The sequence below is a fragment of the Elephantulus edwardii genome, unplaced genomic scaffold, assembly GCF_000299155.1.
Source record: "Elephantulus edwardii isolate Elephantulus edwardi_28Jun2011 unplaced genomic scaffold, EleEdw1.0 scaffold00026, whole genome shotgun sequence".
Classification (NCBI taxonomy): Eukaryota; Metazoa; Chordata; class Mammalia; order Macroscelidea; family Macroscelididae; genus Elephantulus; species Elephantulus edwardii.
The window spans coordinates 5137488-5158907 of NW_006399776.1; the positions used below are offsets into that span (position 1 = coordinate 5137488).

Below are 21420 nucleotides of genomic sequence, written 5' to 3' on the forward strand. Positions count from 1 at the left end.
TGAAATCAGTGAGATTGTTCTGTAGTTTCCACATTCTGTTGGGTCACCTTTCTTTGGGATAGGAACTATATAGATTTCATATTCTTCTCAGTGTTAGCCATAGTTTGTTGTGATCCACACAGACAAATGCTTTTTTGCATAGCCAATTAAGCACAGACAGACATTTTCCTGGTATTCTCTGCTAGTAGCTAGGATCTATCTGACATCAGCAATGATATACCTGGTGCTGGTGTCAAGGCTTCTCCTAAACCTAGCTTGATCTTCTAGCAGTTCCCTGTAAATGTACTGGCTCAGTTGTTTTTTATAATCTTCAGCAATACTTCACTTGCATGTGATATTAGTGATATTGTTAGATATTGTTCACATTCTGTTGGACCACTTTTCTTGGGAATGGGAATATGGATTTTTTCCAATCAGTTAGCCAATGACTATATCTTACTTGGATCCACAATCAATACTCTCAGTACTGGCAGTCAGGAGATAAGCAGATGTATTGTTTTGGGCAAGATTACAGTCAGGGCCCTCTCCGAAATACACGACCAATAATGTCAGTTTAGGACTAAGGTGTACCTGATTCAGGCCATGGTCTTTTCAATCACTTGCTATGAATCTGAAAGCTGGACAATGAATAAGGATGGCAGAAGGAGACTTGAACCTTTTGAGTTATGGTGTTTGAGAAGAGTACCGAATATCCTATAGACTGCCAAAAGAATGAACAGGTATGTCTTGGAAAAGATGCAGCCAGAGTTCTCCTCAGAGGCAAGGATGGCAAAGTTCCATCTGTCATTTATTGGACATGGTGCCAGGAGAAGTTATTCCCTGGGAAGGGACATCAGGCTTGGAAAGGTGGAGGGCCAGTGAAAGAGAGGAAGATCCTCAATGAGATGTATTGACACAGTAACTGCAGCAATAGGCTTAAATGTATGAGATGGTGAGGATGGTACAGGACAAGACAGGATTCAAATTTATTCTTCAAAGAGTTGCTATGAGTCGTACATGACTTGATGGCACTGAATTATAACAATAACAATAACAACGCTCGCTTAGGGAGCTCTGGTAGAACTTGTATGAGGAACTTGTGCTGCTAATCCAAAGGCTGCACCTGCCTATCTGGCACTTCAAATCCTCCACCTCAAAAGAACAGTGGCTGTAAAACAATGAAAGAATTTTTCTTTCACTTTTTCAAGAGAGTAGTGTACTGGGGGGAGGGTTGGGAGGGGAGAAAAGTGCAACAATGAATGAATGGAAATCCAAAGTCTCCGTAAATTTTCATTGAAATTAATAATAAATTTAAAAGAAAAGGTGGTAAATCTTTCTCTTGTGATTTATAGCTGCAAAAACTTCACAAAGAGACAGCTGGTTCCTATTCAAAGAAAATAAAGAGTGAGAGAAAGAAAAGTGCTTAAGGAGCTGTGGCAGAATGCCCTGAGTGTGTTACACTGCTAATGAGAAGGCTGCACTTCTCCAGGGGTTCAATCCAACAGTGGCTTCAAGGGAGAAAGATAGGCAGTCTCCTCTTGTTAACTGTGAGTTGGAATCAACGTGATGGCAGTGATGAGCACACACTTGGCGCTCTGGTGGTACTGCAGGCAAAGCTCTGGGCTGATAACCAAAAGGCTGTTGCTTTCTGGTAACATCAAATCAGGACCAACTCATAGCTGACCCTCAGGTGGGTTTTCAGAGGCAGTACATCACGCAGGAGGAGACTGCCCATCTTTTTCCTGTGGAGCAGCTGGTAAATTTGAACTGTGAGCCTTTGGGTTGGCAGTGCAGCTCTTTACCACTAGAGCTTCTTAATCAAAAGGTGGTTGCTGGCAAGCTCTGGTGGCCTAGTGGCAAGAAGCTGCACTGCAATCTCAGCGGTACACGGTTCAAATCCACCAGATGCTCTGCTGGAGAAGGAGGAACAATCTCCTCCTGTATCAGTCAGATCTGATTTGACGGTACACACAAAAAATAACTAAATAAAATTTTTAAAAATTTAAAAAAATTTTTTACAAAGGTGGCTGCTGCTGTTGTATGTGCCACTGAGCTGAGTACAACTCACAGCGACTATATGAACAATAGATCTGAACCCTGTCCTGTCCTGTACCATCCTCATCATCACTGACATACTCGAGCTCATTACTACAGTCACTGTGTCAGCCCATCTGATTGAAGGTCTTCTTCTCTTTCATATACCTTCCACTTTTCCAAGTATGATGTTTCTCTCCAAACAACAGCCTCTTCTAGAAACAGACCCAAAGGTAGGCAGTTCTAATCCACCAGCTACTTCTCAGCAAAAGAGGAGGTCTTCTGTTTCTATAAAGACTTACAGCCTTGGAAACTCCCTAAGACAGTCCTGCCCTATTCTGCAGAGCCATTGTTAATCAGAAAGACACAGCAGTAGGTTAACACTCATCACTGTTCCTCACAGTGAGCAGCCATCTTTCTTTAATAAGTACCGTAACTCTGATTTGTCTGACCACAGGAATGTTCCTAGACGTCTTTGGTTGGTAGGCGTCAACACACTCTTCATTTACCATGTACCTTGAAACATAACCAGGGAGACTTGACACAAAGTGAAGCTCTAAATGAAGGCAAGACATCTAAATAACTCACCTGGCCTCAGTGATGCTGGCAATGTCTGTCCCCAGGGCATGGGGCCGGGGTAGAGTGCTGAGGAAGTGTAGGTTAGAGGGGTTGAAAAGGCGCACGGTGCCATCAGCACAGCCACAGAAGATGTAGTCTTGGCTCACAGAGATGCAGTGGGCCACTGTGGTCTGTGGGCAGAGAGGCTTCAGTCAGCAAAGGCTACCTGCCCACTCTTCTTCCTCATCACTTGTCAACAGTCACCTGCCAGCAGGCAGGGCCAAGGGAAAAGCAGACCAGCTGCTCTCATTGAAACCCCTCAGCTGTTTTCTAGTGGTGCCCTCCCATCAGCAGTAACGGGCCGAGGATTCACAGACAACCCTGCGCAGTTGGGGGCTAAGAGGTACCAGAGGGTTTGGCAAAGAAGATAAAGTAGGAAAAGCTCAGCAAAGAGAAAGACACATCATGAGAGAGTAGGGGCTAGGCACACTTACTGTGAAGCTGTCTGTGTTCTGAGCAGAAGAGGAAAGCAGGGGAAAGAGACAGATAAAGAGAAAGCAGAGGAGGCAATTATAGAAATCTCTGCGGGTTGTAATTAGGGCAAGCTCTAGGTCATCCATGCTTCTTCCTCCTGGTTCCCGTTCTGCATGCATGAGGGCCCAGACCCTGGTATGGAGCCACAGGCACCAGTTCTCCCCTGAGCTGAGGCAGGTGGTTCTACCCACTAGGATGGCAATGACAAAGCAGCCACTTACTCTTAATTCCACCCACTTGTCCAAAAGTCTCCGATCACTGAACTCGCATAACAGCCCAGAGGATGTGATACAGAAGGTGCTGTCCGCCTTCTTTCCACGGCCACAGGCCACATCAGTGAACAGGTTGTTCCGTAGCTCCCCCAGCAGGCCAGAGCGGCCCAGAAGGGGCACAGTGGCATTTACCTGTAGAGACACAATTGTTACCACTCATCCGTCTCAGAAGCTGCCCCTGGAAATCAGTCCCTGGAGAGAGAAAGTAGCAAGCCTCTCTCAGCCCAGACAGCAACTGGCTCATCCTAAATGTCCAGGTGCTGCTGAGCATGCAGAAAGGGGTGCCAGTGGAGCAGGATCTCCTAAGGGTGGTCCGGGTAGGCACTACCACTACTGCCTAAGTGCAGCATCTCACCTTTGAGGTCTTGCTGTCATCAAGGTACCAGAATTTGATGTGCCGGTTGCCCGCAGTAACAAAGTAGCTGCAGTCTTCAGAGAAGGATACAGCTGTTACCCGACTAGACACCTTGTTGGAGGCCACCACGATGTTTTTCTAGAGGGAAAGGCAAGGGAATAATCAAAGTTTTGTCTCTAAAGGCCAAGAGAAAAGAAGCTGTAAGCAGCATGGAAGAGAGTTAAGAGAAGATTTTTACTTGAGAAAATATTTCTTTTCAAGATTTACTATAAAAGGCAGCGGGTGAGGAGCATAGAATTGGTTTCTACAGGAATTGAAGCCATTAATATCCCCTAGAGGTCTTCAAATGCACAAAGCTAGGCCCTTCTACCAAAAAATTTTATATACAATTGTTCCCAGTTGTACCAGATCATATTTTTTTTTAATGGGACTGAGATCAGCAGGGTGAATTGAAGGTGTTCACATCCACAGCTTTTTGGCTCCCCAAATGGCCTTCTATTGCCCATGCAGCCACCAGACCAGACACACTCCACTCACCTTCCAGGCCCAGACATTGACGATCATGTCATGCTGGTAGCCCACGGAGACAATGTACTTGGCACTAGGGGAGAAGGCCACACAAGCCACACCATACTTATGCTCCTGCAGCTCTGCCACCTGGCTGCGCTCAGCCACATCCCAAACCCGCACGGCAGGCATGTGTCCGCTCTGCAGAGAAGTAAGGACCAGAAGTCTGCAGCTCCATAGCCATTCATAGAAAGAGCTCTCACCATGTAAGCTATTGGATACAATCTCTCTAAGGACACCATGAACAAGAGGTGAGAGTAAGGTATAGGGGAAACATGAAAAATGTCTGAGAAAAAAGACTGTCAATCAGAATATAACTCCAGGTTTGAGTTAAGTATCTCTTGGTGGAGTCAGTATATTTATATTTATTCAAAGCTCCTTAAGAGATGCTGATGGCAAGCCAAGGTTAGGAACCACACAACCAGAACCACGAGTGTTCATTACTACTCTTCCACCACCTCGCTGTAAGAGCCCATAGGAGGAAGAAATACTCCGCATGTGCCCAGCAGGGGGCCTCCAGGGGCAAGGAATATCTTGAGATTGTGTTTTTCCAAAGTACTTCCTAAAACAGCATCATCAGTTTCACCAAAGAACTTGTTAGAAAATGAAAATTTAGGGTGCCATCCCAGACCTACTGAATCAGAAACTTCGACAATGGATCCAGCAACTTACACTTTAACAAGCCTCCCTGGTGATTTCTAATGCACACTAAAGCTTATGAACTACCTCTAAGGTAGAGAAGAAATCAGGATTTGGCAGGGTTTTTTGGTTCAGGCAGTCAAAGTGGCAGTAGGCCTAACAAGGCCTGGGACCAGAGCTGTCTTCTAAGGCCAGGCCACCACCTCTCCCCAGTCCTTCAATCCCTCTTCCTCACTTACCTCTCCAGTGACCAAGTACTTGCCATCAGGGGAGAAGGCAAGGGCAGTGATGGTTTTCCTATAAGAAATGGGAGTAGGTTAGGAGTGACACCGGCAAGCTGACATAAGCCTGGCCCCTCAGAGCCCTTTCAAAAGGCAAGGCTGGCAAATACCAATGGTACCTGTGGTGATTCCCTGCCAGACTCTGGGGTTCAACTAGGTCACAGTGTCATAGAATACAGAGACAGTGCCATTCTCACCCTCCCAGGAGAAGGAGGTCCGGAGGACTCAGAACCCACTTACCTGGAACTGTTGAGGATGTGGTGCTGTTTGTGCTTCCGGGGGTTGAAAAGCACAACCACACACCTGAGGAGATGAGTGAGAGAAAAGTCTTAGCACTGTTCCCTCCGGAGATTTCCCAGGCCATCTGGAATCCTGGTCACCAGCAGAGGCAGTCGGGTGGAGCTAGCTGAAAGGGGCTCTACTTGCCACACAGGACAACTGATTCTGCTTCTTCCCAGCAACCAGTTCTTTTTGTTCCCTTTCCCCTTTGCTGCCCCATGAGGTGAAAGGGGTCCCTGAAAGCCTATCCTCATGCAGATCCCTGAGCACCAGCACCTCTCTGGTCATTTCCACAGAGTAGTGGAGACACAAGTCTTTCCATAGCTCTTGAATTTACCCCAGGAAGGGGTTCTAAGGGGAAGAATACACATTTGTGCAAAGGAAGATCTCAGATATTTATATGTTTACAGACATATTAAGCACTTGGGCTTCAAGGAGGAGAGAGGCCTCTCATGCATGCACTTATATGCACTTGGCAGAAGACAGCACTCCACATATTGGATAAAGAAGGGAGTGGAAGGCCAAGCCAGAGGGCCAGAACTGCAGAGAATTGGAGGGGTTTTACAGAGCTCCTGGGCTCAGGCCTGAGACTCCTTAGGAGCAGGGGGCTGGAGAAGGACCCTGCTGACAGCCAGAGACACCCTCTCCAGCTAAGATGCAAGAAAAAATGGGATGAGATCTAGAGGAAACAAGAAGTTGAGAGCCAAGAGTCCACACAGCTTCTCCTTTAGGGATTGTGGCTATCAGTAGACTCTGCTCCATCTGCCACTTCTCTGCACTGGCATAATTAGCAGCTGGAACCAGATGACAAGCTAAAGCCTGGCCTTTGCTATACCAGGTAAGGGGACCAGAGGAGAATGAGCAGAATGCTACTTCCTCAAATCCAATATCTTTTTAATGGGAAACCCACTGTAGGGCCTATATGTGAACCTCAATGAAAGTATAAGCTACTACTGAGTGCTTTTACCATCACCATTTATAAATACCTCATAGGTTCAATGAAACACTTCAGTATGCTAATTCAACCAGTAACCTCTTGGAATGCTGGAATCCTTGATGTATACAGGTATGCTGAGAATTGCTAAGCTGATCAACAGTTCTGAAAATACTGAGTTGCATCTTTTTCTCATCTAATCGCACCTCCTCCAAATTTTCAGTTTTCTTTCACTTTCTCTCCCTATACCCTTCTCTTTTCTTACTCCTCATTCCTTTCTTTAAACAGTCTTCTTTTTTTTTTTAATTTTTTATTATTTTGTGTGCGTGTACCGTCAAATCAGATCTGACTGGTACAGGAGGATATTGCGCCTCCTTCTTCGGCAGAGCATCTGGTGGATTCGAACCGTGCTCCTCTGGGATTGCAGTGCAGCTTCTCGCCACTAGACCACCAGAGCTCCCCTAAACAGTCTTCTGGTCCCCCTCCGGAATAAAAACTTGATAGCTAAAGATATTTCCTTCTTCCTAGTTTCTTTTAAGAGCACTCTAACATGTTGGGTGGGGGGAAGTGAGAGAAGACTAATTCTGCCAAAATAAAAAGGAACCCTAGCGGCATAGTGGATTAAGGATTGGGCTGCTGCCTGAAAAGTCAGTAGTTCTAATAAATATACAAGCCAATCTTTGGAAGAAAGCTGGGCAATCTCTTCCCATAAAGCTGTCCTTGGGAAAGCCAATGGTAGGTCAGCATGCATCAGAACTGACTTAAAGCAGTGGGTTGGGGTTTTGAAAGAATTCCTTCAAAACACACAGATTCACTGAACCTAAGAGCTGGAAGAAGGATGAAAATAAGGAATTGAAAGCATGGTGCACTGTTGTTATGTGCCGTCAAGTCAACTGTGACTCATCGTGACCCTGTACAACAGCTCTGAAGCCTGCCCTGCCCTGACTCAAACACACCTACCCCAATTGTCCTAGTTACTGCATCAGTCCATCTCATCCAACATCTTCCTCTCCTGCACTGTCCCTCCACCCTTTCAAGCATGATGCTTTTCTCCAAGGATCAGTACCTCATGGCCACATGCCCACAGTATGTGATGTGGAGCTTCAAAATTCCAGCCTGTAAGAAGAAACTTGGTTTCACCCTCTTCAAGACAGACCTATTTGTTTTCTTGACAGTCCATGGTATGTTCAAGACTCTTCTCTAGCACCATAACTCAAAGTCATCAATTCTTCTACTGTCATCTTTAGCTATTGTTCAGCTGTCTGATGCATAGTAAGTAATTGCAAAGACCATGGCTGGGACTAGATGCACCTTAGTCTCTTGACTGACAAAGATCACGTGGTCCAAAATGCAAGAAAAGGCAGCTTAGGCTCAGGCTCAGAAATGTCCCATAAACATCAGAGTTAGTCTTCCAACTTCCAATGCTCTTTGCCACACACACACACACACACACACACACACACACCCACCCATATGCCAAGAATCTTTGGAGGCTTCTGAACTCAAACTCCTTGATATGTCCAGTAGAACTTGCATGTCCTGTGCATGCAGAGTGCATGCAGGCATGGTCCTGGCCACTTTCTGTCCTTATCTTGCCCTATACTCCAGCCACATGAATTTTCTTTCACTCTTTTGAACTTGTTATGCTCACTCTCATTGTTGTTGTTGTTGTAGACTGCCATCAAACCAAGCATGACTCATAGCAACCCTATAAACAAAAGAACTGAACCCTGTTCTATAACTATCGTCACTTCTCTAAGTTTATAGTCTCCAGAGGCATGTTGTTTAGGAAGTAGATGCCACTCTTGCTTCCAAATCTGTCTTAATCTGAGAGTTCCACCAAACCCTGTCTACCATGGGTAACCATTATGGCATTTGACACACCAGTGGTACAAGGTTCATCATCCCAGCAACCCCAGGTTCCCTCAGTACAACAAATTGACAGACCAGTGCTGTTCCACTTAGAAGACTGTTCCTCTAAAATATAATAACACTAGGCAATGAGAACTGCAGGCCCTTAGGCCTAACTGACTTTTAAATTCAAAGGCCCTCCACCAGGTCCTGTTGACTCCAAACAAGAGGTTTAAATAAAAAACAATCAACTGAACAATCTCTCTCATTACAAGGCCTGTATATATATATACATCATTTCCACCACCTAGACCATTCTTCACAATCCTCTTTAAAATCTCAGGTCAAATGCTCTCATAACAAACGATATCACAAACCATCTATTATAATACTTACACACAATTTTACTTTATTTTTTTATTGCCTCTCACGTTACACTGTGCATTCCATGAGGGTGGGAATTATGCTTGGTTTTGCTCTGTCTCCATCTGGCAGTCTGGCCCACTGTTATTCAATAAATGCTTACGAAATGGGTGAATGTTTCCCTTAATCCATTAACTCAGTATCCTGGGGCATCAACAGGCTCCATCTCCTCCAATCTATCCATTCTTCAGGGCAGGACCAAGATTTCCTAAATCCTCAGAAATATTGTGGTCCTGAGAGTCTGAGACTAGAATTTGAATACATGTTCTGCCACATGCACCTGAGTGACTTTAGGGACACAAGTTTCCTTATCTATAAAAAGAGAGACGCTCTGATCTAGCTTAAGGCTTCTGTTTTTAGTTAGGTTTTTTTTTGTTCATTTGTTTACACATAGTGGAAGTCAGCCTGTAGTATCAATCACTAGTCCTGGGGCACTGTAAGGGTGCTCCTGGCAGTTAGGGCATGGTGATAAAGAACTATCCCAGGTTCTGTTCTTTAAAGTGCACAAGTCTTGTTAGGATCTGTGAAATAATAAAAACTTTAAAGCAGTTAATTTTCTTTTCCCCCCTTCTGGGAAGGCAGCCAGGAAAGAGGAGGTGAGTGAAGCTAAGGGAAGAAAATATCTACAACTTGATTCACTTAGATGATGAGGTTGGAAGGACAGCAGTGCAGAGACATGGAAAGTTCATGGAAATGACATCTCCTGGCTAAATTATAAAGCACTATATGAGAGTTTTATTGAACTCTAAACATGAAGGCTTCCACTTCCATTACTACCTGATCTATTTCTCTTCATATTATTTGGGGCCCATTAGGGAGAGTAGCCATTTATCAAGTACTTTTCATGTACCAGACATCTGCTAGCACTCTAGCCATCTGATCTTACTTAACCCTTACATCAACCCGTGGCATCAGCATAACTGTCCCCACTGTAGGAAGTTCTGCTGGGTTTTTTATGTTTGTTTTGTTTTTTAACTTTATTATTTTTGTGTGTACACCGTCAAACTGGATCTGATTGGTACAGGAGGAGATTACCCCTCCTTCTCCAGCAGAGCATCTGGTGGGTTCGAACCACATACCTCTGGGATTGCAGTGCAGCTTCTTGACACTAGGCCACCAGAGCTCCCGGGAATTTCTGCTGTTAACTCAAGGGTGGCACCTCTCTGGCAGTTAGAATCCACCAACAGCTCCACAGGAGAAAGACAGGCTTAGATTTTAATACTTTATTCAGTGCATAAGAAATTTTGCCTGCCACCACCATGAAAAGGCCAGCAATTTTTTAAATGGTGACATATACTATTTTTGAAGACCTTCATTTCAGAAGTGGATGGCCAGCCTTGCTTCTTAATCTGTCTTAGTCTGGAAGCTCCATTTAAACCTGTCCATCATGAGTGAGTTTGCTGGTATTTTAAATACTGGTGGCATAGCTTCCAGAATCACAGCAACATGCAGATCACCACAGTATGGCAAACTGACAGACAAGTGGCAATCTCATCTTTTGACTGTGTGGATCATAAATTATGACAAACACTAAGAAAAATGGGAATCATAGATCATTTTATTGGGCTCATGTGAAAACTATACATAGACCAACATACAGTTGCCCTCACAGAACAAAGGAACAATCATTGCATGGTTTAAAATCAGGAAAGGTTATGTGTCAGGGCTGTACCCTTTCTCCACATGTATTTAATCTGTATGCTGAACAATTCATTCAAGAAGCTGGACAACATGAAGAAGAATGCTGCACCAGGATTAGAGAAAGACTAATGTATTAAAAACTCATGTTAGCAAACCTTGCTTGCAGAACTGAGGACTTGAAGCCTCTCTGCAGAAATTAAAGATTATAGCCTTCGATATGGATTATATCTCAACATCAAGAGAAAAAATATTCTCAACACTGTATCAAGAGGCAACATCATGATAAATGGAGAAAAAAAATTTAAGTTGTTAACAATTTCAGTTGGGTACACAATCAATACCCATGGTAGCAGCAGTCAAGAAATCAGGACATGTTGCATTGGGAAATTTGTGCTGTCAAGGATCTCTCCAAAGTGCTAGAGTTAGGACGTCAGTTTAAGGACTATTCCCCTGATCCAAGCCTTACTATTTTCAATTGCTTTCTATGCATCTGAAAGCTGGACAATAAATAAGGAAGACCAAAGAAGCATCAATGTGTCTGAATTGTGATAATGGAGAAGCGTATTGAATATATCAAGACCTGCCAAAAAGAACAAACAAATCTGTCTTGAAGAAAGTACAACCAGAGTGCTTCTTACAGGCAAGGTTGGTAAAACGTCACGTCACTTACTTTGGGCATATTTTCAGGAAGAATCAATCCTTGGAGAGAGGTGCCATGCGGGGAATGGTAGAATGTCAATCAAAGAAAGATTAACAGGGAGACAGAGTGACATGGTAACAACCACAATGCGCCTGAGCTTGACAGAGATGGCGAGGATGGTGCAAGGACAGGGCAAGGTTCAGATCTGTTGTTTGTAGTTCACTGTGACCCACAGTCAACTTGATGGCATTTGGTGTTAGCAACAGAGTTTTCTGAGGAATCCCTAATGGTGCAAACAGTTAATATGTGCTGCAAGGCAAAAAGGCTCCTGCCACTCAAAGTTGTCTCAGAACAATAGTCTGCTGATTTACTGTCCAAAACCATCCCTTGAAAACCCTATGGTTGTTCTCTGTCACACCTAGGATGGCCAAGATTTGGAATCAACTCAGTGAAAACTGGTTTTTGTTTGTCTAGTTGGCTTTGGGTTGTTTATAATTTTTTATATTTTAGTGTTCTCTGGACCTTCCCACTCTCTGTGTTAACCTTTTGAGAAGTATCTCTGTAGGCTCATCTCTCTAGACATAGATTTCTACTCTGTACACTTTACAGGTAGCCAAGTTTTCTGCTCAATTTTAAATTAATTATGACAAAGTGCTTCAGCTGAAGGCTGATCAACTTGAAGTGATGATAATTCATCCATAATTCATCCAGCCATATTCTAAATCCAGGAATGAAAATTAATTTTAAAAGAAAGAGGCAGAGCTATATGTTTGTGTAAAAATATAATGTAGATGGTAAGATGATTTGGTAGAGAAAGACAGGCAACTTTTCTCTAACATCTCCCCCAACCCCAGTATTTCCTAGGTAATCATCTGGCCTGATAAGGAAGAGCTGGACAAGAAAGGGAATTACATAAAGATGAATCATTCAACTAAAATTTTTACTCCTAATGATTCAGACTCATAAATCTTTCAATGCAGAAAGAAAGTGACCCATGTTCATAGCTTCATTCATGAGGACAATAAATAATTCAGATGCCTTAGTTAGGGAGGAACACGACAAACATGTTCAAGGTATCCCCTGGGCCCAGACTGTTGTGGTCCTCCCCAAAAAATAGTCCTACAAACATTAATGTGGGAGCCTCCCTTAGTTTTCTTGGTGACCTCTGACCAATAGCCTCTGTTAGCTGGGGAGAGATGGGTGGGGTAGAGTTTGCATCACTCCTTGGCCCCTGCCTCCATGTCCTCTAACCCTGCCCAGCACAGTTGGCAGTCATTTACACGTGTGTCATCTTCACATGTGCCTCTTCAGTAATACTAGTTAAAATCCACAACATGACAAGAACAGCTAGGCTGGCCCAACTGCGCAAGTCCTGTAACTCAGAACTCCCGTGGGAGGGATAGTGAGACTTGAGGCCTCAGCCTCTCATGGTTTCAGCTCAGGGCAGTGAGCAGAGCACCAGTGCCAGGTGCTGGGCCCACTGCCCAGGAAGGGCTATGCCCTGGGCAGTCTCTTCCCTGGACAGGTCTAGGCCTGTTGCCATCACAAGAGCCCAGCATTCTCATACAATCTACCTCCTACCACTCCTCATCCTCCAGAAGGTAGTGCCAAAAGAAGCACAATACAAATCACGACTGTATCGCCAGACACAGAGAGGAGGACACAGAAGTGCCAACTGGAGAGCCTATACCCTAGAACTTCCTCTTCTTTCAGGTCAGGCAAAGACAAAGAGTGTCTCAGGACCAGACCAGAGGCACACCAAAGGTCCCTCAAGTCTTCTCTGGATGTCATTCTTGTGCCCTATTTAACATTACAACCTCACATACTCCAGATTCCCTAACGCCTTCGTTGCTTACTCTTTTTCCACCGCATGGATCACCTTGTAATTGTCTGGTGTTTGTTCTCTTCTTCTTCTTTTTTTTTTTCTTTCTTTCTTATTGTCTATCTTTCCCTACATTATTGTTAGCTTTGTGAAGTTCGTTTTGTCAGTTCTGTTTACTGTTATGTTCCCAGGGCCTATAAGACAGGTACTGAAGTATTTGTGAAGGAGTGAATAAATCTTTTACAAATCACTAGCTACAAGGTTTCATTCAGTGCTCTGACTGCCCAAGAACCTCCAAGGTCTGTGAAGCAGCCCTTGTTCACAGGCTCACTGAAAGGCAGCACAGTGGTGAAAAGAACACAGTGGTCACACAGACATGGCTGCTAGCACGTTGTGTGATCTTGGGCATGCTCCTCTGAACCTCCGTTTCCTCACCTGTAAAACAGGGGTAACAAATCCACTTCACAGAATTTTGTTAGAATTAAAGATAATGTCCAAAATAACCCTGCATAGTGCTCCTCAAAAGGTACCTTTAGTGAGTTAGTAGTTCGGTGCTGTGGAGTCGAGTATGAGACTCATAGCAACCCTATGAACAAAAAAATCTGAACCTTGTTCTATCCTGTGCCATCCCTCACACTTCCTGACACACAAGAGCACATTCAGCAATCACTGCATCAATCCTCCAGTTTAAAGGTCTACCTCTCTTTTACTGACCCTCTACCCTTCCCAGCATCTTGTCCTTCTCCAAGGAATAGCCTCTCCTAGCAACATGCCTCATCATTCCTGCCTCCAAAGAGCATTCCGGGTGCACCCTCTCCAAGACATTTCTGTTTGTTCTCTTGGCTGTCCATGGAATGAATGTTCAATGCTCTTCTCCAACACCACATCTCTTCTCATCAATTCTTCTGTCATCCTTCTTCATTTCCAGCTCTCAGATGCAAAGCAAGTGATCAGAAAGACCGTGGCCTGAATCAGATGCACCTTAGTCCTCAAACTGACATCATTACTCCTCAATAATTTGGAGAGGTCCCTAACTGCAGATTTTCCCAGTGCAATGTGTCTCCATATTTCTTGACTCCTTGTACCAAGGGTGTTAATTGTGGATCCAGGCAAGATGAAGCTGTATGCCTCTGTCACAAAAAGTAAAGGGTTATCTAGGGCATCTACAGTTGCAGTAGGAAGCCCAACTACAGCTTCACATATAAGATTTGTTGAATACTAATGAATTAAAAGGGCCCTTATCGGCAAGCTCTGGTGGCCTAGTGGCAAGAAGCTGCACTGTAATCCCAGAGGTGCGTGGTTTGAATCCACCAGATGCTCTGCTGAAGAAGGAGGGGCAATCTCCTCCTGTACCAGTCAGATCGAATTTGACAGTAGACACGTGAAAAAAAAAAGGGGGGGGCCTTATCCAGACCTGGATCTGGAAGCTATTTTTTCACCTCGACTACTCTGAGTAGAAATCACGCATTGATTCCTCCTTATCATTCTAATATCAACTCACAAGAGACTTTTCTTGCCCATCCAGGCTCAGTTTTTCTTCTTACCTTCTTTATCTGACCCACTGTGAGTTCTTTTTCTTCACAGAAACACTTATCACCAAGCTACTGCCTCGCTCACTTATTTGCTTAAAAGCTTACTGTCAGCTTTCTCTTCCTGAACCCAAGTCCCACAAAAGCAAGGAATCTGTTTTATTCATTGCTGTACCCCATGCCTTGAATAATGTCTGGTCCACAGCAGATTTTCAACAAATATCTGTCACACACACGAATGAACGCACCATGATCCAACTGCTTTGGGAAGAACTCGAGGGTTCTGGCTTCCAATATGAGATTTGAAGGAAAAGTAAACACAAGGAAGTGAGGGGCTTGCTGCTTGTTGGCTGCCCTGAAAGTGCCTCTCACCCATCAGTGAACCAAGTTTACTTACCCTCATGCTCTCAGGTCTACCTGGTCTCTCCACTGTCCTGCTGTGTGTCAACATATCCACAAAATGTTTACCACAGAGAATAAGAAGGTAGCTCTGTTTTCCTTCAGATCATATATCATTAGAACAAAGTTCAGGAGGATATTCTGTTGGGTTCACATTCTGTCCAAAGCTTTGGAGTTGGAAATCTCAGCATAAACTCCAACAAGGGCAAAGTAAACAGAGGACCTCCTTTTCAAGAGAGTTGAACGTCCTCTCTCCTTTTTATCACTTAAGGCTTCCTTCTGGCGTTGGTAGGGTCAGTCACCTTTCTAGGACACCTCCTACTCCTGGAGGGAAGTAGAAGCTCTGCTTGGAGCACACCCAAGCCCTGCACACTGAGGCTAGGAGCCAAAAGATGCCCACATCCAGAAATGAGTGGCTACATGTGGTAATAGAGGCTATGTTGGGCTCTAAAGCTTCCAAAATGCACCCCCAAAACTAGGCCAGCCAGAGAAGGGAAACTAACTTGGGCCCAAATCAGTTATAGCTTTTCAACCAAACCAAAGTCCTTAACAAAGGCTATGCATCCTATGGCAAGAGTACTTATGGTATGAAAGATGAGGGGTGAACATTCTGTGAGGAAGACCACAACTAAAGAAGAACTCTGAAGATGACATGCAGAAGCCATTATAACCAAAGGGCTTCTGACACAAAACTCCACACTCTTGGTCTAGAGTTTCAAACTATCTCTGCTAAAAACACTCCTTCTCCACCCCCACAGTCCCCTTCCTGGGACTGTTTCATTTCCTTTCACAAAACTTTGTTTTGGTTTGATATTTGCCTCTAGGCCTCTGGGAGAATTTTCTGAGCTTTGTTTCTCTTCTTGTTTCTAGGATACCTGAGCTGGCTCCTACAGCAACAAATGCAGTAGGAACAAGAAGGGGGCGTTAGAATCTCTAGATAGGAAGGAAAGGGAGAGTGCAGGGGGGTTGGTGGGACGAAAGCCTGTTTTGACTCACAGAGACTTTTGTGGTCCCCTGGCACCTCAGGGGGCTCCAGCACAAAGAAAATGAAAATATCTAGAAATAAGGCAAGAGAGCACATGAAGTTCTAGGAAATGACAATGTCAAGGAGCAGATCAGGGCTACTGCCCAGGGCCAGCCCAAGCCAAGCACACAGGGAAGCCTGCTAGAGGCAACCAGAGAGGAGTCTCCACACACTACTACCTGGAAGATGTGACTTCCAGGCACATGTGCTAGGCTGGGTCCTGCCCATAAACACAAGCACACACCCTTAATGGCGCCAAGCCTGGGGCCTGGGTGTGTGGGAAAGACAGCGGGAAGCAGAGCTCTACACTCCTCAGGATGACAGGGCTCAGCATGTACTGGGCAGGACCCCAGGCCTTTCCTGCTTATCCTACATCCACCCCAGCCCCACCTCCAGCATGAAGGAACCTGGCATTCCCTGGCAAAGGCAAGAAGGAGTAGAATTCTCTGAAATACACATGGTTCTCCAGCTACAAGGTCATTTACTGATAATTCAGATTATCAACCAATGTCACTCCCACTGCCTCCCTACCACACATATCAAGCACTGCAGAGAAGACAGACTGACCCCAGAACCAGAGAAGAAGTCTACTGGAACAAACACAGCTGCCCAGAGTTCCTGTCATTAGCACATCAGGTAGGCTGCTTAGGGGGAAAGAAAGTAACTAAGTGGCATTTCTGGTTTGCCCCCATCCTATATAATTTTAAGTTATGAACTCTGCCGTTAACTTGGGTTAAAAACCCTGTAAAGATACTTACTGTCTATGATAATATGAGGAAACAGCTTAAATCCTCTGAATTTCAGTTTCCTCTGCTGAAATATTGAGATTACAATAAGAAGGTGGCTCTAAGTATCAGCAATACAAGTTATCATTGAGCAAAAATTCTGACATAGCAACCCAACAGAAGGCCATATTTTCCAAATACCATTCCTTCTTTGTTTCCAATTTTTGCATTCCAGTCAAAAATCATTATTAATGCATCTTGGCTGTATGTTTGAGCAATTTCAGAGTGCAAAAGTTGGTAGAAATACTCAATTTATTCAACTTTGGCATTAGCGACTGGTGTGTATATAGTTGCATTAATATATTTTCTTATATGCCTATGTTGTTGCTGTGTACTGCAGAGTTGGAACAGACCCATAGCTGACCCTCTAGCTGGTGGTCAGAGGCAGTAAACTGCATGGGCGGAGACTGTCCATCTTTTTCCCATGGAGCAACTGGTACACTCAAATCATGCACCTTCAAGATTACAGTGCAGTTTCTTGCTACTAGACTACCACATCTCCCATATATGCATATAGATATTATCACCGACAGCACTAAACTTCAGGATCTTGAAAAGTTCTTTTTGACAATAATACAACATTAACCCTCTTCAATTTGCCATTCCTGGCATTGCAGTATCTAACTAGAACAGCCAATAGCAGTCTATTTCAGCTCACTAACCCTGAGGATATTGACCTTTATGTGTTTTATTTAATTTTTAACAAGTGCCATTTCACTAAATTCTTACTTTATACATTCCAGACTCCAATTATTAATGGATGTGTGCAGCAGTTTCTCCTCATTGTGAGTCCTGTCACATCAACAAATGAAATTCCTTCACTAGATGAAAGCTTTGGACATGATGTTAGAAGGGGCCAGTCCTTGGAGAAGGACATAATAATGCTTGGAAAGGTGGACAGTCAACATAAGAGAGAAAGACCTTCAACAAGACAGATCAATAAGATGACTTTATTTAACAGTGAGCTCAAGTATATCAGAGATGGTGAGGATGGCACACGACAGGGCAGGGTTCCGAATTGTTGTTCACAGGGTCTCTAAGTCACAGTCAATACGATAGCATATAACAACAATTTATCTTATTAAGGTAGAGTCTACTTTGAAGAAGAAACAATTTCTAAGTCACATTTTGAGTGCCTTCCAAACTTAGGGGCTCATCTTCCCATATATTTCACAACATTCATATTCAAATGATTAGAAGGTAGTTATTAAAGGTAATTGTGAGAGCTGTATGTAACAAATGAGTGATAATATACCTGTGAGTGAGAAGTTGTGAATAGCAACAAAGAGAATATCCAACAAAGGGCCCTGTATCTCATTTACAAAACTGGCATAAAAAAATTTTATCTGGAACAATCTTCCAGTAGGTACCAGAGAATACTGGCCTACCCTAACTGGTTTATCATAAACTGCCATAAACTAAGATCTCTTCCAAGGTACTTACCCAGCTGGGTAGGCAACTAAACCTGATCGAGGGTCACAGGCAAGTCCTCTGCCTCCAGACACTGTTATTCCCAGCACCTTCTCTAAGGTCACCTGTGAAAGTAAGAGAGAAAGGAGATATGTTATAGAGTGAGGTAGGAAAGAAAGTGATGAAGAAATCTGGTACCATCCTACAGCGTAAGCTTCTTCTTTTTCAGAAGAATGGGCTTAACTGAATTCCCTGGGTTCTGTTCTGATAACAGGGCTCTTTTTTTTTGTTATTGTCACTGAGAATATACACAGCAGAACATACACTAATTCAACAATTCCTTCTTGTACATTTTAGCAACATTGACTGCATTCTTTAGAGTTATGCAACCATTCTTACCCTTCATTTCTAAGCTGTTTTTCTCTAATGAACATAAACTAAGAGCCCTCTAATTTTTCTAATTTTAGGAGTTCCTGTTGTCAATTTGATCCCATTATTATAGTTTGTTCTTTAAAAGAGCATAATGCAGGGGAGCTCTGGTGGCCTAGCGGCAAGAAGCTGCACTGCAATCCCAGAGGCACACGGTTCAAATCCACCAGATGCTCTGCCGAGGAAGGAGGGACAATCTCCTCCTGTACCAGTCAGATCTGATTTGACGGTATACGCACACACACAAATAATAAAATTTAAAAAAAGAGCATAATGCTCAAGGCAAATCTTATTCACTAATAATGCCAAACTATCTTTTGATTTAAAGACTTCAGGTGGAAAAAAAAATAAAGACTTCAGGTGATACCTTCAGTTTAAGAGTTAAAGATTATTTTGGGGTGATAGTTTTGAGAGATCCATCCGTCCTCCATGGATCTAGAAAGTACAGATTTCATGAAAATTTTCAATTCTGCTCCTCAAATACACTCCCTTTTGATGATCAAGATTCTCTATTAGATTCTTTGCTCAAAATAGTAATGGTAGCCAGGCACCATCCAATGTTTCTAGTCTCATGGCAAAGGATACAGAACTGTTCATGCATCCATTTTACTTCCTTCTCTTGTTCCTGTTCCTTCTTCCTCTTCTGTTGCTCCAGGTGAAGAGAGATCCAATGTTGTACCTTGGATGTCTGCCTGCAAATTTTTAAAGCCCCAGGCACTACACCACCAAACAAGGAACACCAAAATTATGTGCAAAATGATGCCACGGTTCTCTTGATTACATGAAAATGACAATGTGCTTCACTTGCTTTTAGCAGGGCTTTCTGCTGGTACAAAAATCATCAGCTGGCCAGAGAGGAAAAAGCATTGTCTCAATCCAGAAAGGTGCCCTTTATACAATAAAGTCCTGGATCCTCACATTGCAAAATGAGGGAAGTCACGGATCCTTATGCCCTTGCTGGTCTAATGACAATGTTATATGAATTATTACAAACTGAAAGAAATGTGAGGTACCAGTTAGGCAACATGAAATATCTGAACTTGTTATTCTATCATATTCTTCCCCTTCATTAGAGGAGTATATCCACTAAATGTCTGCCAATACATAGAATATAAATCTAGGAAAGGAGCTCTGATGACATAGTACCTTATGTGTCTGCTAACTAGAGGTCATGGGTTTGAAATATACCAGCTGCTCCCCAAGAGAAATATGGGCAATCTTGTCTCCTTGTATAAAGATTTACTGCCTTAAAAACCTGACAGAAGGTTGCTATGAGTCAGCATCAACTTGACGGAAGTGGGTTTGGTTTTTGATATATGTCTAGGAGGCAGAAACATGGCTTAATGTTGTGTTTTGCACAGTACACATACTCAAAGTACTCTAATTATTGTTATTAAGCCACATTTCCCACAGAGATGAAAGAGAAACATATATAAAGCAACCATAGATTATAAAAGGACAAAGCCATATAAGAATCACATGAGAACTCATCATCATTCTCTTCTTCACTACTGTCACCTTATACTGTTGATTTTCCCCAAGTCCTGCATTAGACTCGCCCCAAAAATGGTTTCATTTCAGACTCAGACAACTATGCAATCTCCTGCTTATCACTGCAGGTTCAGTTTCTTCTAATGCTGCCTGGGCTCCCGGCACTGGCCCTCCTCAGGAATGTCTTTTGTCTTTCTGGTTTACAGAGAGGTCTCTACACACAGAAGGGCTATGGAAGCAAACAAGGCTTGTGCTCTTTGAAAACTATGATCCTAAGGAGAGTCTTGAAGACTCCAGGATATCAAGGTGAACCAGAAACACTTTACATGTGTTCCTGCTTTGTGGCAGGGTGGCCCAAGTCACTTTATAGAGAAGAAAATCCTAGATTCAATTTCTTTGTTTTGGGATCTTTTTTCTTCAACTCTTCTAACCAGAAATTTCAAGAGTGCTCCTGTTTAACTTCTTATCTCTGAGGACATTTTAGTTAGAATTAGGCTGGAAAGAAATACTCCACGTGGCTAAACAAAATAAATCTCCTGCGACATTATAGTTAAAATCTATTCCCTAGAAAGATCCCTCAAGAGACTTCTATATTTCTCAAGGATGCAAACCAGGAATTCCAACTTATATCTACTCACTGATAAGGGCAATTTAAGAAAAGTACACCACACTAACCCATACAACCACCTACTGTTGTCATGTGCTGTCAAGTTGCCTGCAACTCACAGTGACCCTATGTATAACAGCTCTGAAGCCTGCCCTCTCCTGAGCCAATCTTACAGACTCCAACACACCTACCCTCACTGCCCTAGTTACTGTATCGTTCTGTTTCATCCAGGGTTTTCCTCTCCTGTGCTGTCCCTCCACCATTCTGAGCATGATATCCTTCTTCTCCAAGGAATGGTCCCTCCTGACCACATGTCCAAAGTATGTGAGATGGAGCTTCAAAATCCTAGCCTCCAAGGAGAAACTTCGTTTCACCCTCTCTAAGACAGACCTATTTGTTTTCTTGGTGGTCCATGGGATTTTCAAGACTCTTCTCCAGCACCTTAACTAAGAGGCATCAATTCTTCTTCTGTCATCCTTAGTCATTGTCCAGCTCTCTGATGCATAGCAAGTAACTGCCAAAATCATGGACTGGATGTCAGAAGAGACTCTGAATATTGCACTAGAGCACAGAGAAGCCGAAGCAAAGAAATCAAGAAGTTCAAGAGCTGAATAGAAGATTTCAAAGGGCAGCATGGGAAGACAAAGTAAAGTATTATAATAAAATATGCAAAGAACTGGAGTCAGAAAATCAAAATGGCCACACTTGCTCTTAAGCTGAAGGAACTAAAGAACAAATTCAAGCCTCAAATTGCAATAGTTAAGGATGCTATGTATAGAATATTGAATTATCCAGAAAGTATTAAAAGAAGATGGAAGGAGTATACAGAGTCACTGTACCAAAAAGAATTGGCTGACACAAAAGAATTTCAAGAAACAGCCATCTGTTAAGTGCCAAACTTGCTATCTATAGCAAGCATTTCTAAATGCTGAGCCTA

At 43.3% G+C, this 21420-nt stretch overlaps 1 protein-coding gene across 3 annotated transcripts in view; it reads right to left on the reverse strand.

Moving 5' to 3' along the window:
* Nucleotides 1-21420, reverse strand: part of MAPKBP1 (mitogen-activated protein kinase binding protein 1) — a 66698-nt gene that overhangs the window by 12764 nt on the left and 32514 nt on the right. For 2 of the 3 annotated variants that reach the window (XM_006882988.1, XM_006882986.1), the window contains exons 2-8: nt 17990-18081; nt 5460-5522; nt 5178-5235; nt 4270-4440; nt 3733-3870; nt 3327-3509; nt 2602-2762 (exon numbers count right to left, since the gene is read on the reverse strand). In XM_006882988.1, the coding sequence (XP_006883050.1) occupies nt 2602-2762; nt 3327-3509; nt 3733-3870; nt 4270-4440; nt 5178-5235; nt 5460-5522; nt 17990-18081 (866 nt within the window). Of the gene's footprint in view, nt 1-2601; nt 2763-3065; nt 3084-3326; nt 3510-3732; nt 3871-4269; nt 4441-5177; nt 5236-5459; nt 5523-17989; nt 18082-21420 lie in introns of all 3 variants that reach the window. The other variant, XM_006882987.1, reaches the window with a different exon arrangement.